We start from the raw sequence: 25,940 nt of genomic DNA, 5'->3' as shown, positions 1-25,940 counted from the left end.
TGTCCCACCCCTGTCCCCACCCCCTAAGTATGGGGACATCTCTCTCAGAACAACACTCCTTCACAGTTCCAGTGTGTGCACCCAACTTTTCTCCAAAATGTGAAGGCAAAATAGCGTGGACGAATAAAACCGCTGTCCGCCTTACCTCATCTGATCCAGAGCGGAAGATGAGCAAGTCGAAGGGGATGGCAGCCACCATGTCGATGAGAAACCAGCCTTTGAAGTAGTGGATGGCGATCTTTGCTGGGTGGCTTACTACCTCATCGTTGATATTGACATAAGTGGTGCGGAAGTTGATGATGATGTCAACGATAAACATGATGTCTACAATGAGGTCAATGATGTAGAGTGGATCGCATGAGTAGCCGCAGTCCGAGAGATTCTCCTCCTGCTCTTCGTTCAGCAGGAAGGCGGCAGAGTAGGGTGTGAAAACGGCCGTGTAGATGACCAGCAGGAGGATCAGCCAGTCCCACACGGCTTTGAAGGGGCTGTAGTGCAGGATGGTCCATCGGTGGATGCGGGGTGCCTGCAGCTTGTACTCAGGGAGGACATCGGCTCCCAGGGACAGGACCTGCCAGGAAAAACAGACATCACAGAATCATAGAATTGTAGGAGAGACCCCGAGGGTCATAGATTCCAACCTCCTGCAATGCAGGAATCTCAGCTAAGCCATCTAGGACAGGTGGCCATCCAACTTCTTCTTAAGAACCTCCAAGGAAGGAGAGTCCGCAACCTCCTGAGGGAGACTGTTCCACGGTTGAATGCTCATCAGTGAGTGATGTGAACCATAGATGGCAGCTGTGAGGATCCATATAAAACAGGCACATTTGCACCGTAGTACAGTTTCTGTCCTGGCGTGCTCTGGTCCATGGGGTCACGAAGAGTCGGACACGACTAAACGACTAAGCAACAACAACAGTTTCTGTGTCCTGCACTGGGTGTGTGTGTGTGTTCCAGTCTTTGGAATCTGACATACACTTGTAGATCAAGAGCAAATAGTGGGAAACAGCAACGAAGTACTGTATTTTTTGCTCTATAAGACTCACTTTTTCCCTCCTAAAAAGTAAGGGGAAATGTGTGTGCGTCTTATGGAGCGAATGCAGGCTGCGCAGCTATCCCAGAAGCCAGAACAGCAAGAGGGATTGCTGCTTTCACTGCGTAGCGATCCCTCTTGCTGTTCTGGCTTCTGAGATTCAGAATATTTTTGTTCTTGTTTTCCTCCTCCAAAAACTAGGTGCGTCTTGTGGTCTGGTGCGTCTTATAGAGCGAAAAATACGGTATGTGTCTGTGTGTAGAAAAGGGCCATAAGAATGTCTGTGAGGGCCATAAGAATGGACTGCTTCTTCACCATTTTTTTAAAATAAAAAAAAATCTTATTTTCCATTCTAACATTTAGAAGAAGAGAAGAAGAGTTTGGATTTGATATCCCGCTTTATCACTACCCGAAGGAGTCTCAAAGCAGCTAACATTCTCCTTTCCCTTCCTCCCCCACAACAAACACTCTGTGGGGTGAGTGGGGCTGAGAGACTTCAAAGAAGTGTGACTGGCCCAAGGGTACCCAACAGAATCCCCACAGTGGGGTGAGCTCCCTTGCTCTGTCCCAGCTCCTGCCAACCTAGCAGTACAAAAGAATGCCAGTGAGAGTAAATAAATAGGTACCACTGCAGCGGGAATGCGCTCTGATTTCTGTCACGGTGTCCTGTTGCACTAGAAGCGGTTTAGTCATGCTGGCCACATGACCTAGAAAGCTTTCTGTGGACAAACACTGTCTCCCTCGGCCTGAAAGCAACCCCATAGTTGCCTTTGATGGGACTTAACCATCCAGGGGTCCTTTACCTTTTTCTTTTTACCTATTAGAACAACAGCCACCCAGAAATGTATTTTTGCCCCCTTGGCCTGCGCCTTTGGTGGGGGTCAACCTAGCCAACCCCTGGGTATGTTCCTGCAGCCATCCACCCCAAGCCAGATTAGTAGATCCGTCTTTTGGTCCCAGTACCACAGCTGCTTCCATAACCACATGGCGGTTGTGATCTGACCTACTTTCTTCCAGTAGCAAACTCAAAGGCACAAAGACGTCATTAGTCACAAAAACTAACACAGCGACACCGGCAGTCATCCCTGCAGCTTCCCCAGCAACTTTCTGCCATATACCAAGTCCTCGGGACCTTTGCTGGCTATGATCCCAAATATCGCTGCTCAGGAAATTCACCTGAATGGAAGTATGGAGGCCAGTTTGCACCCTCTGGATGGATGGCTCTGTTAGTTTCTCTTTTTTCCAATCTCCGGTTCAGTTTACTACATTTCTACATCAGTTTGCAATTAAAAACAACAAGAACTCCTCATGAAAATCCACCAGCATGTGAGTTTCCCCTAATATACACAGTTTTGTACACAAATTTGCCACGTATGCACATGTCTGCAAACCATTTCCCCTAACAACACACACTTTTGTATGTTCATATTTTATGAACAAAATACGCAGGTTTTTGTATGCAGTTGGAGAACTGTGTACCGAAATTTGGAAAAGGGTAAATATTGAAAGACAGGTGCATTTTGGTTCTATCTTGTTTCAGGGAGTGGGATTTAGTTAGCCTCTTCCTTTTCCCCACTCCCTGCAGAAGCACACACCCAAGTATCTGTGTGAAGGGAATAAACCATTTGCAAGGAAAAGAGATGGGAGTCCTGGTGAACAAAGCAGGAAAGGATAGTTATGGGTTGCCAAACTAAGGCCCGGGGGCCGGATCCAGCCCAATCGCCTTCTAAATCCAGCCCACGGACAGTCCAGGATTCAGCGTTTTTTACATGAGTAGTATGTGCCCTTTTATTTAAAACGCATCTCTAGGTTATTTGTGGGGCATAGGAATTTGTTCATTCCCCCCCCAAAAAAAAATATAGTCCGGCCCCCCACAAGGTCTGAGGGACAGTGCACTGGCCCCCTGCTGGAACAGTTTGCTGAATAAAATATTGGTGGGGCCCAGGTAAACCCTGCCCCACATAATCAATCACAAGACACGGCACACACACAACATTTGAATGGCAATTCCCACCAACTTTTGGTGGCGGCCCCCTCAAATATTTTATGGCGCCGAAGGGACCTTAGCCCCTAGGAGTTGGCGCCAATGATCACATTGGTAGCTCACTAGGGAAATCCAACCCAATCTGGTTTAAAAAATTACTCCCAGAAGATGGGGATGTTCTTTCTGGATGTAACTGACAAATTGACATGTTTTTGTTTTGTTTTGTTTGTGTTTACTGTTTTACTGTGGGAAAACCAATAAAATACATTTTTTTTTAAGTCCTCTCTGGAAAGCAAAACCTCCTCTAGGTGGAGAAAGGGAATGATATCAGAAATAGAACCCAGATCTCTCTCCCGTAACAAGCACCCTGGCCATATACAGCCTCAGGAGCCTGCGGTCAAGATAGCAAGCAGAAGAAAAACACACCATGGTCTATTTGTGTCCTAGCCACCAATATGAACTCTACTGTACCATCTAACCACACGCGCAGAACCAAAGCTTAGCAATGTGGAACAACAAAGACACAGCACACAAAAGATAGCCATGGTCTCTCATGAGACAAAGTTGAGGGGAAACATGCAAACACGCCTGAGGCTTTGTAGGTCTGTAGCCTGGACCCACAGCCAGGTGATTGACTCAAACATGCCTCAAAATGGCTTCCATTTTACCACATCTCCCTGATGGGTGTTTTATTGACTGCAAGTCGGTTTGCCCCTCCTTAGGTAGGTGGCTTTGCAGGTGGGCCCGGGGCTTTCATTGTGAACTGGTCTATTGCAGACCAGATCACCCTCCTGCTGCCAAATCAGTCAATGGCGGCATGAATTTGGGGGCGCTGGCCTGGGCACAGGAACAACTGACCAATAATGGGATAAATCCCCGGCCTGTGGGGCCTTTCACCCTCTCTCTTGCAGTGCCAGTTCTTCCACCCACCCTCCCCCAAATTAGGGGGGTTTTTTTTGCGGATGATACGACCTTGCTAAGGACAAAGTCAGTCGCCTGTTTTAGGGCCCGAGAAAAAAGCACACCAAGAACTCAGCACACCAAAAGAGAAAAAAGCACACCAAGAAAAAAGCACACCAAGAACTCAAGTTTCAATAGTGGGAGTGGTCCCTGCTCGCAAATCAATAGTCCATAGTAACAAAAACTAATCCATTCAAAAGTATGTACTCTGACAAGGATTACAAACTCAAATAGAGATCACAAACTCAAACTCATAAAGATATGTATAACACAATAATTCATTACAGAATTAGAGATAAGAGTTTATGAGTAGAGATAAGTTCATGTTAGTCCATAGTCAGATTCGACGTGGAGGTCTTAGTTTCACTCATTGAGCAGAAATCAGAAATCAATTATGGATTAGAAACCAGGACAGGGCCCTGTTTTGATGTATTCAATGGTGTGCTTTTTTCTTGGTATATTTAATAACGAGAACTCCAACTTATTTCACGTTTGTTTTAGGGGCTGGGCAGGTTTTTTCCCCATCTGGAAAATTGGCACCACCATTTGGGTTTTCACCTACCTCAAAGCAATCGTCACAACTTTGTAAGGCGGATAGGCACTGGGTAGGCCTAGTCTTGGTTGGAGGGGAGGTTGTAGCCTCTGCCTGCCCCTCCATGGTTAAGGGTATCCTGTTGAAAGGATCCAGGAGAAGTGGCTTCTGTCCGATGCCCAGATGGGGGCTAGGGGAGGCAATGGGTTTTCCCACAAGTGCCAATGGAAAATTCCTTTCCAGGACTAATAAGTCACTGAGGTGGGGTGGGGTAGATTTTCATGGGGACCACGACAGGAAGAAAAAGTATTCAATCCTCTCACCATGATCCTGATCATCTTCTCTTGCACTGCAAAAATCTAGACTTCTCAAATACAATCATGCATTTAACTTCACATCTAATAATTTCACACTCACTGTATTTATACTAGCAAGGACATTTTCTGTCAAAAAAGCACGTTCAAAAGTTGCAGAACACAGAACTTCTCCAGGTATTTGGTGCATCCTGGGGGTTTGCCAAGCCTGGGAATAAAGAGGGCACGAACTTTGTTTGCCAACTCTTGAAAGCCTATTTATTCACCTAGGCCACTGAGAGTTATTGATACCTGGGCCTTGAGAACTGTTCTGCTTGCTGACTTCATGGCTGCATTTTAATCTGCCCTTCTTGTAATTTGTTTTTATTGGTTCTGCGTTGTGTTTATTGATGGTCTTTTAAGGCGGCAAGCTGCCTTGGAATCGGCACAGAAGGCAGTTTATAAATGTTGAAAAATCAATAACGTAACTGAAAGGATAATGCTCCTTTTGCAGCGCAGCCATTGGCTCTCCCTTTCTCCTCACTTCCCCATATTTCTCCTGCATCCCTTTCAAGTGAAATAAACGGATGAATGCTTGAAGACACACAAGAGTGAGGTCAAGGAGCAAACCAACTTTGTGAAAACCTTCCATTTTCTTATCCAGGAAGTTCAAAGTGCTTGCTTGGGTGGAGGATGACTCCCACACAGTTGGCTCTTGTCACATCTGCTGCTCTGTCAGTCATTCTGAGGGCACTCATACGCAGGTGCCACATGGTGGGAGCCAGTGAACTCATGATGGGGACACACAGCCCCAGCACACTCAACCCTAACCCACCCTCCCACAAATTAGGGTTTTTTTTTTTGCGGATGGTACGACCTTGCTAGGGACAAAGTCAGTCGCCTGTTTTAGGGCCCGAGAAAAAAGCACACCAAGAACTCAGCACACCAAAAGAGAAAAAAGCACACCAAGAAAAAAGCACACCAAGAACTCAAGTTTCAATAGTGGGAGTGGTCCCTACTCGCAAATCAATAGTCAATAGTAACAAAAACTAATCCATTCAAAAGTATGTATTCTGACAAGGATTACAAACTCAAATAGAGATCACAAACTCAAACTCATAAAGATATGTATAACACAATAATTCATTACAGAATTAGAAATAAGAGTTTATGAGTAGAGATAAGTTCATGTTAGTCCATAGTCAGATTCGACGTGGAGGTCTTAGTTTCACTCATTGAGCAGAAGTCAGAAATCAATTATGGATCAGAAACCAAGACAGGGCCCTGTTTTGATGTATTCAATGGTGTGCTTTTTTCTTGGTATATTTAATAACGAGAACTCCAACTTATTTAACGTTTGTTTTAGGGGCCGGGCAGGTTTTTTTCCCATCTGGAAAATTGGCACGGCCATTTGGGTTTTCACCTACCTCAAAGCAATCGTCACAACTTTGTAAGGCGGATAGGCCTTACACAGCCCCAGCACACTCAACCTCCATCACCGAGCAGTCCAAAGTCAGGCCAGGCACAGAGAGAGCTAATACACAGCCATCACTTCCGCAGCTTGTCCAGCCCTGGGGTTTCTGAACTGGAGCTGCTGCAGCCACATCCCCACCTTCAGCTGACTACTATCAGCTCCCTTCCCTCCAGATGCCTCCTTGAGAGAAGGGCCTTACTCCTGAGGAAACCATTAAACTGGATGGGTCCTTGCCTGTGATTGGGTACATCTCCAGATGGACCTGGTTTCCATCTAACACATGACCTGTCCCTCGGGCTGGGCACCCATTCAGCTTCAAAGTCAGAGGCAGAACTAACCTTGGGTGTGAACAGCCCCTCCTTGTTGCAGTCTTGCTACAGGACCCTTGTCCCAATGTGTAGCCTGACCCAGGCTTGATGTAAGACATGCTCCTGCTGGCCCTCTTCTGGTGAGGAATCCCTTGGCTGAGGTAGGCAGAGGACTTTGTACACACATCCACACAGTGACATAGCATGGGTTACCAATGCCCGGGACCATGTGAAGTGGGGAGGGAGGGAGGGAGGGAGGAAAACAGCTGGAGTATGCCTAACGGCGTCTGCGTCACCCAGGAGATCACAGCCACAGAGATGAAAATAAGAGTTGTTCCATTGTTGGGATAGGTTAATTCCTGGTTCACACGGAGGAGCTGTATTAAGGCAGCACTGGGTGTTGAAATTCTGCACATCTAACAATTTTGCATCCAGGGCAACCACCCTTTTGCTCCTCTCCAAGCTACGCCACTGCCTCCACATCCTATACAGCTGCCACTACCTATCGGGTAACTTGCCTTGCAAGTCCATCTCTGCTCTGACAAGTGGGGGTGTCAAGACAGAACACTCCAATCAAGTAAAAAAGGTGTTACTCACTTAAAAAACTTAAATGTGCTTTTATGGTGTATGTACCCATGTAAGTAATTATGCAGGTTCTTACTTTATTGTAGGCCTATAATGCCTGCATCAATGCTCTATATAGTGTTATAAGTTTGTGGGTGCCGAACCCCTCAGATCCCTGGATCCAGTAAGTGTTTGAAGCTAACCAAGCCAGGCTAGCTTCCTGAACCCCTGGATTCAGCAAATGTTAATATATAAGCGAGGCTAGCTACCTGTTGAGGCGATTGCCTGGGTGATGGGCCATTCAGAGAACAAAAGGAAAGAGGGCTCTGTGCTCACTTAGTTAGTGGGCAGGGCAAAAGCTGGGGTTTAGAGCAGAGTTTGCAGTTATGAGCGCTAGAAACTGGAGGGAAAAAGCAGCAAGCTGGAAAGGCAGAGATGCTGCAAACCCTTACATCATAGGCTCAGGTTGTGTGTGTGTGAAGGTAAAGGTAAAGGGGCCCCTGACCATTAGGTCCCGTTGTGGCCGACTCTGGGGTTGCGGCACTCATCTCGCTTTATTGGCCGAGGGAGCCGGTGTGTGTAAATAAACCATATATCATAAAGACACCACAGTCTCTGCTGTGCCTCATTTCCAAAAGGAACCATGAACCCTGGGTAAGTGCCTGGAACCCGGGACTCTCGCACCGTTCGAAGACTGAGGCAGCAAGCAACAATAATTTATAAGCTTTCTACTGAACCGTCCTCAAATAATGTGCTAAGTGTAATATGAATCAATGGCAAATGGCATGAGCGGGGAGTTAATGTGCAGCTCAGAACAGAGCATGCTGCTAGGAAGCAACAGGCAATGTTAGCTTAATCCCAAATCCAACCTTTCAAAATGAAGTTGGCCAAGGATGTCCAGCCTGGTCCCTGCAAAGTGTGATCTCAGTCTGGAAGATCATGGGTTTTACAGGACACTCTGCTGACAGCCTATGGTCATGATAACAAAGTGTGTGAAAGAAGCAGGCTTCAGCAGCAGACCTCCTGATAGCTGAATAATAGAATTGTAGAATTGGAAGGGACCGTGAGGGTCATCTAGTCCAACCGTCTGCGATGCAGGAATCCTTTGGACCCACGATCCTCAGATTACAGTCTCAAACTCTACCGACTGAGCTATTCCACAGGGAAAGAGTATAAGAGAAGCAGGGTCTCGTATGTTTTCAAATTGGATGGGTTCATGCAATCGATCCAATTTGAAACCATACCAGACCCTGCTTCTCTTATACTCTTTCCCTGTGGACAGCTCAGCATGAACCATGTCCTACTTCACTGTGGGCAGTATGAGCAAGCAAGGGATCAACTGATCACAGTGGTGTAGCGTGGGGGGTGCAGGGAGGGCCAGCCGCACCGGGCGCAACATCTGGGGGGGGGGCACTCGCTCGCACTCGCAGCTCTCTGCCCCTACCTGGCTCACGGGTTAGGGGGCGCAAATTACTTGCCTTGCCCCGGGTGCTGACAACCCACGCTATGCCACTGACTGATCAAACCCTTACTAGCAAATTTGCCGGGAAAATCTGAAGCCTCCCATATTAAATACCTTCTGGAGGATAGGTCAAATGATATTATACACTGACCGTGGCAAAGTTTCTTTCGGAGGTCGCAAGAAACAAAGACCACCATGCTCTAGACCAGAAGTCAGCAACCTAAGGCCCATGGGTCACAAGCAGCCCATGGAGGTCGTTTAACCGGCCCGGTGCCCACTCGGGGACCCCCGCTGCCCGATCAGTTGGCTCCTGTGCGCCGCGCTAAACTGGTGCGGAGCAGAGTGGGGACCACCTTCCATGACACTGGCCGGCTTCCCATTGGCTGCAGGAAGCTCCTGCAGCCAATGGGAAGCTGCGTACACCTCCTCCGTGCCAGAAGCAGCGCCAGAAATAGCGTTTGCGTGTGCGTGCGCACAAACTCCAGCCCACCGCGGCATCTGTGGGACCGTGAACTGGCCCAAGCCACAAAAACTTTGCCAACCCCTGCTCTAGACGTAACAAAACGACTACCTCGGTCTCTTTTGCCTGTTGTTTGGTTGTTTTAACTGTATCTTGTTTTGAAACTGTTTTGTGGGTCTATGGACCACAATAAAAATATTTGATTTGAATTGAATTGGATGGGGGACTTGCATTGAGATTCCTCAAGATGGCCCTCCGGGTCCCTTCCAACTCTATAATTCTATGGGTATTTAAGAACCCAAACAGAAGACAGGATGTTTTCTCAGGGGAGCTCTGCATCCAAGCAGTAGCATCATAATGCATCTGATGTCACAACACCACTCCTTCCTCCTCCTCCTCCTCCCTTTCGGAGGACCAAACAGTTCTGGAACAAGGCATCCTTGTGAGCCAATGCCTACTTGCACGCAGGGCCAGCTCAAAGACATTTTGCTGCCAAAGGTGGACAAGACGGTGCCGCTCCAATTCCTTGTACCAATGGGACTAAAAGCTGAATTTTAAGAAGAGGTGATGAAGCAGCGCCTTCTACCGCATCTAGGAGGAACAGGCTAGCTAAGGAGATGCAAGGCATGCACACTGCTAACCTCTCAAATCTCGCTGCTGCTCCATGTTTCCCAGCACCTGCTGCCTGAGGCAACGTCCCCCCTCTGCCTAATGGGAGGGCTGGTGCTTCTTGTAAGAAAGGCAGGGAATGGACAGGGCTTGACTCCCATACAAAAGTGCCAGGGACTGGCAGGGCTCAGTAGAGTGGGTGGAAGAGGTAGCCGTTTATGGGGTTTTGTGCCTCCTGTGCGGATGGGGAGGGGTCTGAGCAGTTGGAGAGAGGGGAGGGAGAACAGGGTGCACTAGGAGGAAGAGATGGTGCCTGGAGGAGGGGGCAGCAGAATCCCCTTCATCCCCACCCCCATTGTCCCCCAGGACTAAGAGGGCCTTGAAGAGGCAGGAACAGCACAACTTCTGTGTTGAAGGAGTAGCATCTTGTGTGCGTGTCAGGGACAGGACTGAGGAGGAATGGTGGGAGCTGCACCCCCTCGTCCTGAACCTTCCCAAGGGCAGGAGGACAGTATTGATTTAGAACAGTGGTTTGCAGAGGGGCATAGTCCAGAGGGGAAAAGCTGGAAAATACTGGGTGACAAGCAGCTGGAAGAGGAAACACCAGGAGAGAGACAGCTGGCAGATTCAGTGTCCTTGGAAAGCATTCCTGACCCTCTTTGCCTAAGACTAGACAGGCTTTGAGAGTGATAGAACAGAGAGCGCAGCAGCAGCAAGCTCAGAATACCCGATGTAGGAGTGACATAGATTAATGGGGACGGAGGGGGTAAACCTTTACTGGGAGCAACGCCATTTCTAGAGAGATATGCATTCCTTAGTTTCTTTAACAATCACAGCGAGAGACAAACTGGTATGAACACTCCTTTTGTTTTATCTGCTTATTTGCTGCCACTGGGGGAGGGATCCAATTCCCAGAAGCCCGACAGTGCACTTGTGCTGTTGGAAGAAGGTACTTAAGTTTTGGGTGGAGGCGTGGCCACCCGTTGCTCCAACAGTCCAGTTCGGCACATAAGCCCAGAAAGGACTTAGCAAAGGGTGGGTCTTCTTTTAACACCACAATATGTCTGTCAGTATAGATTTATCATTCCCGTTAGAATCCCAGCAAACCGGACTTAAGTCTCCCATGTGAAAACAAGCCTTTCATCTAAGGGCTCATCCACCCTTGTTTTTGCTCTGCCACATTCCCCTGTGGAAAACCTGGGGTTCAGCGCTGAATTGGAACAAACAGCAATCCGTTTTTCCGCGGATGGCCATTTGTTCCAATTTAGCAATAATCCGTGGGTTTTCCAGGGGAAAACAGTGGGGCAAAGACAAAACTACTTGGACCCATGCCTCGAAAGCATGGGACGAGAGGGAAACCGCTTGGATGGGCCCTCTGTCACCAGGTTCCTAAAATGTAAGCATTCTCCTTAGTTTAAGACATTGCACCTACCTTCCTGCAACAGCGAGCAAGTTTATAAGCTATGCCAATTGTCTCAAGGCTCCAAATTCTCAAGAGCTCAAAAGTGAGTTTCACATACCCTTTGCAAAACTCCAGTTAACCTTTAAAAGCAGAGCTAATTGTAGATTCATTTTTCATGGCAATTGCATTATTTTTTAAGGTGCGAACAACAGCTGGGGCAGTGAGTCATGCAGTAGTCCAAGGTGGATTTATGAAATAACATTTGTTTTCCTTTTTTTTTGTTTGATAATTTTACAAATTAATTTTCATTTATAACAATCCAATAAAAGCCACATTAGTGCAATACCAAATTATAATACTATGAAAAAAGCCATGTTTTCCATTTATTTTAAAGGCTTAATTTGTGGTCTCTTATTGCTCAGGAGATGGGGGAGAGGGTAAACGCCAAGCCCCAAGAAATTGGTGTATAGCAAGCACATATGGCAAACCTTTCTGAAATATCCCACAGGTTTGCCCATCACGGTCTGTATCCTATAGATGTGTGCACATAGTTCCTGGGTTCAGCGAAGTACTTGGAGAAGGAACTTTTCGTAGAGGTGAGTGAGAGGAGGAAGGCAGTGTGGACCTAAATAAAGTTATTCCTGATTGGATTTACTTGAAAGGCTTGGAGTCTGATTCTAAGAAAAGCAACCTGCTCAGGAACAACACAGGAAGTTCACAAGGAACACACAACAGCGTTATCCATCTCCAGCTGTTAAAACCCCAGGCTGTTCTGACCATGAATACCATTACGAAAGTTGGGTGCTTCCCCTCTTTATGCCGGACGGCGACAAGGGCCCAGGCACTCACCCAGGGTCTGTGTTCCTTTGGAGAATTGAGACGTGGCAGAGACTGTCATAGCTTTAAGAAATATGGTTTATTCGCCTATTTACACCTTCAGTCTGCCAGGAGGGAATCCAGCATCTTACAGCACGGTCATTTCAAGAGGGGGCCTCACTGGGATCATAATGCCAAGAGTCTCCCTCTTGTAAGAGTCTTAAGGCAGAAGGCAAAGGGAGGTAGCAGACAACCAGGAGAGGCTCCTTTAGTGCTGTGTTGATTGAATTGGACAAGGGCTTAGCTTACTGCGAAGAAGAAACATAACTATGTCTGATTCCCCATCACTGGGGAATACCAGTTGCTACCCAGGTTTGCCTGAATCCCTAGATGAAACAGAGGCACCTTGCCTTCATACAAATTTTTCTTATGAGCTAACCTTTACTTTTTAACACTGCCTTCCTCTTATTTCAGAATGAAAGAACTTACATTCATGCATGAGTACAAGGTCTGCTTACGATTAGTTACTCAAGATTACCAACAACCTAGAATATCCTCTATGACTACCTCTAGCCCACAATCCTGACCTATTTTTGCACACATCTTACTTGTGCAAGGCCATATTGATTTGTTTGGTATTTTGATACGCTGGTGCAACACTACAACTCATGGTTGAGTGACCCCAGCAGCGGCGTAGCGTAGTGGGGAGCGGGCAGGGGGCCATGGCCCTGGGTGCAAAATTCTGAGGGGGTACAACCAGGCGCCCCCATGCAGGCCCCAGCTTCCAAGGGGAGCCTCGCCCTGGCGAAGGTAGTAGAGCAGCTCAGGCCCACAGCGAATGGGCACAGATGGAAGTAGGCAGTGTGGCTTGGCCCAGAACTCCTCTTTGCAGGCATCAGGGGGATTTGCTTGCCAAGGGCCACATCGGCTGGCCGTGCTCCCCTCTGTGCGGGCAGGCAGTGCACCATAGCCCCACTTTGCTCTGGTGGAGGTCCTCCAGCACCATCAGCAGCTAATCCACTGCGGGTGTCGGCAACCCACACTATGCCACTGGACCCCTGTACCTGATGAGTCCCATTTTGCTCAACATATGCAACAAACCAGGGTGGCGCAGAGCACCGGGAAAAATCCTATCCTTCTCCACATGAACATGAGCCCTCCTTGCAGTGGCAACATGCTCTGATGAGAAGCCTAAGTATTAATTTAGGAAAACACAAAAATACTGAGTGACAAAGCTTGCTGGGTGTTAAGAAACAGGTTGTGTCACTGCAATGGCTGAAGAAACAGCATTGCACTGCATTTTGCAGGTAGATTATTCCTCCGGTATGCAGCAAGAGTAAAATAACTTCTCCCTGTTGGGTCTGCAGTCAAGTTCAGATCCCATCCATGAAAATGAGATGGCTCCTCTCTCAGTCTCACATACAAGCATACACGCATATGCAGAAGACATCGGACTGCAAAGGGCATTTGGTAGCCTGGTAGAGATTAATCAAAACCAATCAATCACTGGTCTCTGGATTGAGAGGAAAGCACCAATCAAGAGACAAGAGGCCAGCTACGTGGCTCTTGAGGGAGGGGCCAGGGAATAGGAAAAAGTGACCAAAATCCAATTGTTCCAAGAGGCAGTGGGAAGGTTGAGTGCGCAAGTGCTGTGACAAACCCTGGAGATGGGAGTTAGGGAGGTCTGGGAAGCCAGGCAACAGATCCAAGATGTTCATAACGAGTTAGCCAAATTCTGAACACAAAAACCTCACTGAAGCAGGCTGAAAGGCTCATATTGATTTCAGCGAGGTTTGCCTCGTGCCCTGTATATTTGCGGTGCCCGAGAAATTACATCATGACACACTGTAACAGAGACAGACCCTGACTGTTTCACCCATGCTCCCTGGAATTGGAATACACACACACATGAGAGTCCCTGATCTTGATATGGGACTGCAAGGGTGAAGAACCATTGCATCAGTTTTAACCGCTGCAGGATTGCAAAAGCACATATGCACCAATGAGGCAGCCTGCCAGATTTAGGCCACATTCGCCCTGCACATTTAAAGCACTATGATACCATGATGTTTTGGAAGAGTCTCTCTCTCTCTCTCAATTACAATTCTGTATTTGATGTGCAAGACTAATGCGGCAGGAAAAGAGACTTACAGTGGTACCTCAGGTTAAGTACTTAATTTGTTCCGGAGGTCTGTTCTTAACCTGAAACTGTTCTTAACCTGAAGCACCACTTTAGCTAATGGGGCCTCCTGCTGCTGCCGTGCCGCCGGAGCACAATTTCTGTTCTCATCCTGAAGCATAGTTCTTAACCCGAGGTACTATTTCTGGGTTAGTGGCGTCTGTAACCTGAAGCGTCTGTAACCCGAGGTACCACTGTATATAAACCCTTTACCCGGTGGGGGGTAGAAGTAACTTTGGGATTCAGGAGAAGAATGGTGCAAGAGAGATGGGCTAGTCTTCCACTTCAAACTGCAGCTATAAAAAAATCCCATAAAAGAACCATGGCACAACTTGTGAAATTTACTGGCATCACAAAGTTTCCTTGCTGCCCATTAAACTGCCTGCTAACTCTATGGCTTCCTTTTCCCCACATTGACTTGAAAAAAAATAATAATAATGGATGGTTTTGCATTTTCCTTTAAAACAAACTCTATTCTTTACTGACATTTTTCTTTTCTTTAGTACAGGTATATATTGGTCAGATGTCATAACCAGCATGTTCAACATCTCCAGCAGTAAGTAAACACCCAGGCGGCATAATTCCATTCTCTTAATGTTTTCATATTGCATTATTTCATCAATGGTTTGTCTTTGCTTTTTGACTTCCTTCTTGCCCCACTCCTCTGCAAATGCGCACAGTTTCACCGAAGTGCTCAGCTTGCCTTGCCCTCTTAGCAAATGCTCTTTTTTTCATTTATGGAGTACTATTCCTAACATTCTTAACAGGTTAAATCTTTCAGAAACATAAAGAACTTGTGCATCTTCTCTATGCCCCTTTACTACCTAATATTATCCTCCTAGAAGCACATAAAAAAAGGAAGGCATTTCTGGGGTTTGTACGGCATTACCTACAGGGATACTATGAATAAGATGTTTATATTCCTCTCCCAAACCCTCTTCCCCAGTCACCTCCAGAAATAAGCAGAACTTCCTGATCAGTATGTGTAGTTTCTAAAAAGGGATTCTTCTTAAACTCTCTCTACACCCGAATAAACTCTCTCTACACCCGAATAATGTTCACAGTGTTGACCCCGCAACAAGCAATTTCCTATGTAATCGGGGAAAACGTGTGTTGCAATATAGGGATGAGTGAATGTGTCAATTTTGGTTTCTCTCAGCTTCTCGTTTTTCCACCCTTAAGTTCAGGTCCCCACATCTCCAAATCAGTTTGTAGATTTATTTTTCTAGCAAAGCCCTCATGAAAATTCGTCAGCAGGTTAGTGCAAATTTCTGCATGCAATTTTGCCTGATATACACAATGTTGCAAAGCAATTTCCCCCCAAAACACACCATCTCCGCATCTTATCTTTCACCGGTACATGTACATGCACATGCACATTTACCCAATTTCTATGCATGTTTGTACACATTACTTTGCTGGAGAACTGCGCTGCAAATTTCAGAGAAGTGCGAGTTTTGAAGGATGGCTGTTTTGGCTCTCATATTGTTTCATGGACAAATTTGCCTTTAAATGTGAACAGCCTCGAAGTTCTCCCTCATCCATATCATTATCCACACAGTGCTATAAAAATGAGTTAAAACAGTTAGAGGAGTTTGCAGCAAATGCCACAGGAAGTGTGCACCCAGTGCTATTTTGCCCACCAAGTGTCTTCATTCGAATGCTCAAAGGTTTAGAAAAATCTGAGAGCCACACAGCAGAGAAATAAGTGGCGGGGGTTTATCTAATAACTGTGGGTTTTGGCAAATGGTGGGGTAGGACTTTAGTCCCTTGTCCTTTTGCACTGAGTCTCACCCTGCAGGAAGGCATCATCACCAATGAATTCTTGATGATATTCTGATGCCTACCTGAGCCTTGGCATAGCGACAACTCATTATCCTACCTGTGCAGAAGGGGCCCAGAACAGCAGTGAGGTTTGCATGGAAAATGAAGGATGCTTGCCCCCCTGAAAATCTGACTTATGACCAGCTTCCATTATAAGTTTTTTTTGTCCTCCCCGTGTAAAGAACAACGTTTAAGCCCCAACATATACTACGCACCCAGCCCCTCCAAACCGTTTTCTCTCATCACTCACCGGCTTCAGCTTGAGTTTCAGACTCATTTCTCTCTCTGTGTTGGAAGTAAGTGCTGCCTGTGTGAGCCGGGGAGCGAGACTCAGGGAGGGGAGAGGGGAGTGGTGCAGTGCTCCCTAGCCTAGACACTGGGTTGCTTACATCACTCCCCAGAATGGTGGGAAAGAGCTGTGATCACACTCAGAAATACACTACACAGGCACACAGGCACACACTCTTCCTGACTTGCATGCATGTGGTAAGCAGGGGTTAGCTGGTAGTACTTTTGGAAACTCTTCAAATACCATGACCCTCTCTCCTGTTTTCCATTATTATTATTATTATTAATAATAATACTTGTGCCCCACCCATCTGGTCAGGCCTCCCCAGCCACTCTGGGCAGCCCCCAACAGATTATTAAAAACATGATAAAGCATCAAACATAAAAAAACTTCCTTAAACAGGGCTGCCTTCAGTTGTCTTCTAAAAGTCAGATAGTTGTTTATTTCCTTGACATCTGATGGGAGGGCTACCAAAAAGGTCCTCTGCCTGGTTCCCTGTAACCTTACTTCTAGCAGTGAGGGAACCACCGGAAGGCCCTCAGAGCGGGACCTCAGTGTCCGGGCTGAACAATGGGGGTGGAGACGCTCCTTCAGGTATACAGGGCAGAGGCTGTTTAGGGCTTTAAAGATCAGCACCAACACTCTGAATTGTGCTCGGAAATGTACTGGGAGCCAATGAAGGTCTTTCAAGACCGGTGTTATATCGTCTCAGCGGCCACTCCCAGACATACATTTACCCTAGATCCCAACTTTCAGTGCAAGGCTGGATCCGGTGTGATCTTTTTCCTCTTAAGAGGTATGCACCTGGTGAAACATGGCCAGGATGGAATGAAATACAAAACACACAGAACAAATGCCACACACATTTTGCAGGGAAGACCCACAGTTTGATCTACCAGCTGCCAAACCTCCTTGAAGAATCATCACAACGTTAAATATGTTTTGCTCACGTGTTTTGGGAGGGCACGGCGAAAAGCCTCTTCAAATGGGGAACAAGTTAGGGCCACGTTTGAGGAAAGCGATACAAATGCTACTCCCATCTACACTTTTCAGCTCCATTTCAAGATGAAGCCCAAACCTTTGTACTTTCTGTCAGTTACAATTGCGGACCTTCTCAAACCTATCTCCGCATGCGAGAAGTCTAGAGATTTGCCAGTTTTATGCATCCACCAGCATGAGCAGAATTTGGCCTTTGGCATGCCAGCAGGAAAGTGTACCAGAAGCATATTTCTATAACATGGTGTCTGATGCACCCAGCTAACTCATCATAGGTTGAGCAGCAACATCCTATGATTGTGTGAACAGGCTCCTTCCTCCCACGCCCTTTAAAAAATAAAGACTGAGACACTGATGAAATGGTGGGGACCCTACAGGGTTTCTATTCTTTCCTGTTTCTTTCATAAAAAGGTAAAGGTACCCCTGACTGTTAGGTCCAGTCGCGGACGACTCTGGGGTTGTGGCGCTCATCTCGCTCTACAGGCTGAAGGAGCTGGCATTTGTCTCAGACAGCTTCCGGGTCATGTGGCCAGCATGACTAAGCCGCTTCTGGCGAACCAGAGCAGCACACGGAAACACCGTTTATCTTCCCGCCGGAGCGTTACCTATTTATCTACTTGCACTTTGACGTGCTTTTGAACTGCTAGGTGGGCAGGAGCACGGACTGAATAACAGGAGCTCACCCCATCGCAGGGATTCAAACCGCCAACCTTCTGATTGGGAAGCCCTAGGCTCTGTGGTTCAGACCACAGCGCCACCTGCGTCCCTGTTTCTTTCATAGAATCACATGATTGTATTGTTGGAAAGTACCTCTGAGGGCCGTCTAGTCCAAACCACTGCAATGCAGGAATCTCAACTAATTCGTCCATGACAGGTGGCCATCTAACCTCTTAAAAAACGCCAATGGATAGTCCACCACATTCCAAGGGAGTCCATTCCACTGTCAAACAGCTCTTTATGCTCCTTGCTAATCAGCAGATGTGGGTGGTGGGTGGCACTGTGGGTTAAACCACAGAGCCTAGGACTTGCCGATCAGAAGGTCGGCGGTTCGAATCCCCGCAATGGGGTGAGCTTCCGTTGCTCAGTCCCTGCTCCTGCCAACCTAGCAGTTTGAAAGCACGTCAAAGTGCAAGTAGATAAATAGGTACCGCACCGGCGGGAAGGTAAACAGCATTTCCATGCACAGCTCTGGTTCGCTAGAAGCGGCTTAGTCATGCTGGCCACATGACCCGGAAGCTGTACGCCGGCTCCCTTGGCCAGTAAAGCAAGATGAGTGCCGCAACCCCAGAGTCGGTCACGACTGGACCTAATGGTCAGGGGTCCCTTTACCTTATTCAGCAGACTGGCGAGCTACGCACTGTGATATCATAGCAACCCCCACAGCTTTGAGAAAAGCTGTCTAGCGAAACTGCGTGTATGCTTATTAGCCCACAAATGCTGGGGATGGGAGCGATCTCTAAGACTCTCCATATGAACTGAATATTAGTTTATGTGACCCACACGCTATCAAGATCCTGTGCCTTTACCTAAGGATCTTGGAGCATCTTCCTAGAACCTTTTTCGCCTGCAGAACTAATGGCTGATGTTTACTGGCATGATGATGACTGTGGTAGATCCACGACAGCAGAGCGTTCATAGACTCTGCCCTTTCTGTCCAGCCTTCAGCAATGTCCTGTCAGCTCTAATCCTGTCACCTCCAGCCAGCTAATGACCCAGTATTGACAAGTTGGTGTCGCTACTGATCAGGCATCAATCCTGTTGCCTAGCAGCAGCTCCTGTGCTGCAACTGTTCCTGTCCTCCCTGCTCCCTGGCACCAACCCATACAAAGTCTAAGTCAATGCACTGAGAAAGCACCATGCCCTAGAGGTTGCTTTAAAGAGTTTAGGGGGAGCTTTGTGCCCAGCAAAGCTTAAGACCAACCTCATGAGGTCAAATGGGTGAGAAGTCCACTAGGCTGCAATTGCTATTAAAAGTGTAAGATATGCCCTCCTGGACCAAACTAAAACTCAGTTCAGTCCTCTTTCCTACAGTAGCTGGCCGGGTGCCTCCAGGAAGCCCCAAAGCAGGTGAGTATGAAGTTGGCCCTGCCCATGTAAAAAAAAAAGCCAATGAAATTCTGGGCTGCATCAATAGGAGTATAGCATCTAGATCAAGGGAAGTAATAGTGGCACTGTATTCTGCTCTGGTCAGACCTCTCCTGGAGTACTGTGTCCAGTTCTGGGCACCACAGTTCAAGAAGGACACTGACAAACTGGAACGTGTCCAGAGGAGGGCAACCAAAATGGTCAAAGGCCTGGAAACAATGCCTTATGAGGAACGGCTAAGGGAGCTGGGCATGTTTAGCCTGGAGAAGAGGAGGTTAAGGGGTGATGTGATAGCCATGTTCAAATATATAAAAGGATGTCACATAGAGGAGGGAGAAAGGTTGTTTTCTGCTGCTCCAGAGAAGCGGACACGGAGCAATGGATCCAAACTACAAGAAAGAAGATTCCACCTAAACCTTAGGAAGAACTTCCTGACAGTAAGAGCTGTTCGACAGTGGAATTTGCTGCCAAGGAGTGTGGTGGAGTCTCCTTCTTTGGAGGTCTTTAAGCAGAGGCTTGATAACCATATGTCAGGAGTGCTCTGATGGTGTTTCCTGCTTGGCAGGGGGTTGGACTAGATGGCCCTTGTGGTCTTTTCCAACTCTATGATTCTATGATTCTATGTTTTTTGTACGTAGCATCTAGTACTCAGGGAAACACTGTCCCTGAACATGGGAGTTTCTCTTGAGCAACTACAGCAGTACAAAGATCCATGACTTTGTTTAATCCAGGGCTGGGTGAGGAAACCTTTGACCCTCCAGATGTTCTAGTTACAGGTAGGTAGCCGTGTTGGTCTGCCGTAGTCGAAACAAAATAAAAAAATTTCCTTCCAGTAGCACCTTGGAGACCAACTAAGTTTGTTATTGGTATGAGCTTTTGTGTGCATGCACACTTCTTCAGATACACCGAAACAGAAGTCACCAGACCCTTTTATACAGTGAGAGGGTGGGGAGGGGTATTACTCAGAAGGGTGGTGGGGATGGGTGGTTGGCTGATAGGTGTGGTAAACCTGTTGACGACTGTTAACGACTGCAACTGGTCTTACAGGAAAAAGCAAGGGGTGAGATGGCTAAAAATAGCTTTATATAATGAGATAAGAATCCAATGTCTCTATTCAGATCAGGTCTCTCCATGGTTTTAAGTTTGGTAATAAGTTGCAATTCAGCAACTTCTCTTTCCAGTCTATTTCTGAAATTCTTTTGTAATAAGACAGCTACTTTGAGATCTTGTATAGAATGCCCTGGGAGATTGAAGTGTTCTCCTACTGGTTTCTCTGTCTTCATTCCTCCAGATGTTGTTGGAGTACAACTGCCACCAACCCTGATCATGCAAGGTGGAGCTGATGGGAGTTGTAATCCAACAAAGCCTGGAGGGTCACCCACCCCTGGATTAAACAAAATTATGGATCTTTCTACTGCTGTCTAATCCATAATAATAATAATAATAATAATAATAATAATAATAATAATAGTAATAATAAATGCACCCAACACCATCTAAGCTTGTGGCCCTCATGTGCTCTCACATTTCCCTCCTATGTTCCTGTACATCCAAGTAGGTGATAATCCAGATATCTAAAGACTAGGTTAATAGCTGAAGTGGTTAAGGATACGTCTTCTCCATTCGTCCTTGTTTCATTTTATTTTGTATCATTTTGGCCTACTTCTTGTCCTGGCATCAATTCACCTTTGGCTCCCGCACTCTAAACCTGGTGGTTGGAACATTGAGGGATCCACATACCTGAGTGACCTTTTCGGTGACGTTCTGCGTGCGCTCTGTCACCTTGTGGGGTGCGATGATTTCAATCTCCGTAGTAGAGCCTGAGCGATGTTTCTCTAGGTTGAACTCCACAAAGTTGAGGGTGAACTGGGGGATCTGACTGATTGTCCTGTATCTCATAAGGTCGGAGTCTGAGGTGGAATTCTGGTTGGGCTTGACATGGGACGCCTCTGTAGGGGAAACAGGAAAGAAGGAAATTAAAATTTCATCGCCAGTTTGTCAATAAAATTCACAACTGATGGCATCAGTGCCTAGAACTCCACATACTGTATGCAGGAAGTCAGAACAACTCACTTCCTACTGCCAAGGAGATAGGAGAACAGGATCATGAGATCATTCTTGCCCTTCAACATATGGGACACTGCGGTTTTGCTTTGGTGGTCTTTACCAGAAATATAAAGTTTTGAGATAAGGGACCTATATTCTATTCTGTGAGGTGGGGATACTTTGCATTAGGGAAACAGCACTGTGAAACGAGTGACAATATAGCAAAATTCAACTCTGGTCAAGGATGGTGGGATGTCTAGTCAAACATCCAGAGGGTCACATTGGCCCCAACCCTGTTGTAAAGTCCTCCCTATCTAGTTTAGTATAAATAGATGGTAGTGGGCATCTTGCTCAAATCCCTAACAGATGCAAGAAGAGTTGAAAATACGTTACACAACTGATCAGGGTCATAAAATACATAATTTTGTGGAATCAACACAGGAGCAGATATTCTTCAAACTTCTGTCCCTTTCCGCTCCCTCCCAGTTTAATGCTGCCTGCTGTACTGTTAATGTCAAGGGGCTGGTCACTTCCCCTTCTAAATTAAATAATTCTGGCTTCCTCACAAGCTGGAGAATACTATGGTGCCAGCTATAATCAGAGAAAGGGATGCGGGTGGCGCTGTGGGTTAAACCACAGAGCCTAGGACTTGCCGATCAGAAGGTTGGCGGTTCAAATCCCTGCGACGGGGTGAGCTCCCGTTGCTCGGTCCATGCTCCTGCCCACCTAGCAGTTTGAAAGCACGTCAAAGAGCAAGTAGATAAATAGGTACCGCTCCGGCGGGAAGGTAAACGGCATTTCCGTGCGCTTCTCTGGTTCACCAGAAGTGGCTTAGTCATGCTGGCCACATGACCCAGAAGCTGTACGCCGGCTCCCTCGGCCAATAAAGCGAGATGAGCACCGCAACCACAGAGTCGGTCATGACTGGACCTAATGGTCAGGGGTCCCTTTACCTTACTGTACTGTTAATGTCAAGGGGCTGGTCACTTCCCCTTATAAATTAAATAATTCTGGCTTCACCACAAGCTGGAGAATATTATGGTGCCAGCTATAATCACAGAGGTTATTTGGTCCATCGCTTTTGGCAGTGGTGGGGTGGCTGCTCACTGAGTATTTTTATGAATATTAAAAAGAGACCTGTGAGGTGCCAGATTAAAAATAAGGGCCTATCCAAGATGTTGGTCTGGCCTGGCTAATTTGCAGTGTCTTGAAATCGTGAGTTGTGCTATGGCATCTATTTAACATTGCCTGGCTGTTGTTTAGGCTCTCCAACCAAGTATATGTTTGGGGGCATGGAGCAAAATCAGAAGAGAGCCTGGAGCTTTGCCACGGTGCTGTTTCCCATTTGCTCCTACCCTCCCACAGGAATGAATGTGCCTTTCCCCTCTCCATTTCTCATCTTCTTCTGTATGTAGGGCACAGGGCGAAGGGGTGTGGAACTGAACTCCAGTTTGCTTCAGAACTCCCAACATTCAGTTGAGAGATCTACCATACAATGAACTGGACCCTTGATACGCAAGAACTTCTTCAAGTGGGTTTGTTTCCCTATAAAAAGGGGGCTTTCTAAAAGCCAAGGAAGAAATGTTTAGACATTGTCATGTGTGCAGAGAACAACGCTGTCGTCAGCTTACTAAATTGGGGAGCCCCATGCCTAGCCACCTTCTGCAAGGATTATCAGGCCCCAAAAGGGAACACAATCAACAACAGCCCAATGGCACATAGTAGTTAGAATGAGTACTTGGGCAAGCATGCTTTCCCCCTACCTGAGTTTGCCCTCCTTTCCCTGAATTTTCTCTGGAACTCAGACCTTGCAGCCTCCAAACTCTCCAAGGAGGAGACCTGGCGGAGGCTATGGAAGCTGCCCCCAAGATGGAACCGGCCCAAACCCCTGGCAGGGCGCGAGCCTCGGAGCCCTAGAGAAGGCAGCTCTTGCGCTGGGGCGGAGTGTCGCACTTCAGTGTCAGATGCCGTCTCCAGGCTCGATCTCCTCTCCTTCCCCAGCAGTGCTTCCGTCTCAGATTGGACACAGTTCTCCACAGTCTTCAACTCCCTCAGCTTTAAGGAGTCCCCTCCAGGCTTTAAGACAGCCAGGAAGAAAGGGTTTCATTAAGAGGAGCTTTTGAATGTTTAAAAGCAACAGAAGAGGGGAGGAACAAAGGAAGGAGAAAGGAATGGGAGGTCCTGGGCAATGGGCTGATCTCCACATTGGAGTATCTTCTCAGCGCAAGTCATTCCACTGCCTGGTTGCAAATATTTGGATGGGTGACTGACTGCCTGGGAGCCTCAGGCATGGCCATGCCTTTGGTTCCATGATGGAAGAAAGGCAGGATAGGAATGCAAGGCAATATATACATAAATTTGCATCGTTCCATGTGATACTGCTGCTTCACATTTACACATACTCAAAGCATTTCGCATGCATTATCTCAGTAATCTCCTCCCAACTGCTCTCTAGGTAGGTCAGTACTATCATCCCCACATTACAGATAGGGAAAATAAGACTGTGAGACCAGTGCCTTACCTAAAGCCTACCTAATGATTTAGTGTCAGAGGTGATAAGAGCTGTTCGACAGTGGAATTTGCTGCCAAGGAGTGTGGTGGAGTCTCCTTCTTTGGAGGTCTTTAAGCAGAGGCTTGACAACCATATGTCAGGAGTGCTCTGATGGTGTTTCCTGCTTGGCAGGGGGTTGGACTCGATGGCCCTTGTGGTCTCTTCCAACTCTATGATTCTATGATTCTATGATTTGAACCAGGATCGTTTTGGTCTTTTAGCTCAAGGCTCATCCACACTTTCGCTTGACCCACATTTTGACCATATCATGTACTGAGTAATTCATCCTAGCCCAATGTCTTTTTTGTTGTTGTTCCACCGCTGTCGCCTGGGAAAATCTGATATTACCTGATGAATTGAAGTTTGATTAAATAAAACCTGTCTTTGGATTTTTCTGTACATCTGATAAGATCTGACTCAGTGGGTAAGGAAGGAGAATCTGTCCTCAAGGCACAGCCACGGAACAACAAGAAAAGGTCTCGGACCCAGGGAGAATTACCGTATTTTTCGCTCTATAAGACGCACCAGACCACAAGACGCACCTAGTTTTTGGAGGAGGAAAACAAGAAAAAAAATATTCTGAATCTCAGAAGCCAGAACAGCAAGAGGGATCGCTGCGCAGTGAAAGCAGCAATCCCTCTTGCTGTTCTGGCTTCTGGGATAGCTGTGCAGCCTGCATTCGCTCCATAAGACGCACACACATTTCCCCTTACTTTTTAGGAGGGAAAAAGTGAGTCTTATACAGCAAAAAATACGGTAATTAATCGCTACACAATACTCTCATAATCAGTACACTGCATGCCACCATTACTTTAAAGGAACAATATATACTCTAGTTCTTATTCACTTTTCACTAATGGTGAATTTATATAACCAGCCCCCCCCCCCCACTGAGAAAATGTCAGAAGAAGTCAATATTCCCTGCAATTCTCCTACAGTTACCTTTTCTTTAAGACATATTCCCATAGGTGAAATCACGATATGACCACAGGGAATGCAATCATTGAAACTAGCATGTCATTTTCTATGGCTAAATTTCAGTTTTATCCTGGCAACCTGCAAGCATTTCAAGAAGATGGCTTTTTTATGTCCATGGTGTCTGCCTGTACGTGGCCACATTTCTCTGTAAACACTAGCCATATGCAGTCTCTCCGAGAGAGTTAAAAGGGGGGGGGGGCTGGAATAAGGGTGAAAAAAGGTGTCTACCTCCTACTAAAATGCTGTTCATTTATGAGATCACTACTACCAGGGCCTGTCATCTTTACACTGCTTATGGTGCCTTCATTACCGTAAAGAAAGCAGCTCTCTAGAAGTTGTTGCTAATGTACAGGTGGTGTGATTAATATTGGCTTGTTGCAAGGGATGCTACAGAGGGCATCAATTCATTATCATTATAGGAAGAAAATGTGTGCTTGCTCCTAATGAATGTGTTTGCAGCTAGCACAGATTCTTTAGGAAGTAAAAGCCAATAGCCTCCCCTACTAATTCTGAGTTAGTAAAGCAAATGAGTCAGGTGGTAGAAAGACCTGGCTCACGGAAGGTTCAGTTCTGGGGCTTATGCAAAAGCCCGTGCTTTGACATGAGCCAAGGGATTTGCTTTAAATAAATGAAGACAGCTGCCCCCCCCCCCAGGCTGCAATATCTATGCAAGAGAATCCACCCCCCACCCCAAGATCTTTGTGTGCATGTGGTGGACAGACAGAATGCACCAAGATCTCCAGACCACGGAAGCACCACCTGTGCCAAAACAGTTATGCATCAGCAGGACATGTTGTAACTTTCCCTATCATGTTGTCCTGGCAGCAGAATGGAGCCTTTCCAAAGGGAGCCCATTTATCTGGAGATGCAGTTGTTTGCAGCAGGAACACGGCAATATATGGGAACAGTCATGGTGGTAGCAATCTGCTCATAACTCGGGTAGAGTCCTCAATCAGGTTTCCGGGCACCGTGGACAATTTTAACGCTGTGACCATGCAGAAAACGATAATCTGCTTCCACTCATACACACCCTCCCTTGGAATATCACAGGAGGAACTTGTGGGAAATTAGCAGTCAAACCTAACAAATGCATCT

At 46.8% G+C, this 25,940-nt stretch overlaps 1 protein-coding gene across 4 annotated transcripts in view; it reads right to left on the bottom strand.

The window, feature by feature from the left end:
• Positions 1 to 25,940, bottom strand: part of KCNH6 (potassium voltage-gated channel subfamily H member 6) — a 119,323-nt gene that overhangs the window by 26,988 nt on the left and 66,395 nt on the right. For 3 of the 4 annotated variants that reach the window (XM_083407477.1, XM_083407478.1, XM_083407479.1), the window contains 3 exons: positions 23,080 to 23,392; positions 21,011 to 21,219; positions 146 to 571 (listed from right to left, as the gene is read on the bottom strand). In XM_083407477.1, coding sequence (XP_083263603.1) covers positions 146 to 571; positions 21,011 to 21,219; positions 23,080 to 23,392 — 948 coding nt within the window. The remainder of the gene's footprint in view (positions 1 to 145; positions 572 to 21,010; positions 21,220 to 23,079; positions 23,393 to 25,940) is intronic. The other variant, XM_083407480.1, reaches the window with a different exon arrangement.

The sequence above is a fragment of the Podarcis tiliguerta genome, assembly GCF_965153285.1.
Source record: "Podarcis tiliguerta genome assembly, chromosome: 13".
Taxonomy (NCBI): Eukaryota; Metazoa; Chordata; class Lepidosauria; order Squamata; family Lacertidae; genus Podarcis; species Podarcis tiliguerta.
This window is presented reverse-complemented; position numbering and strand designations above follow the sequence as displayed.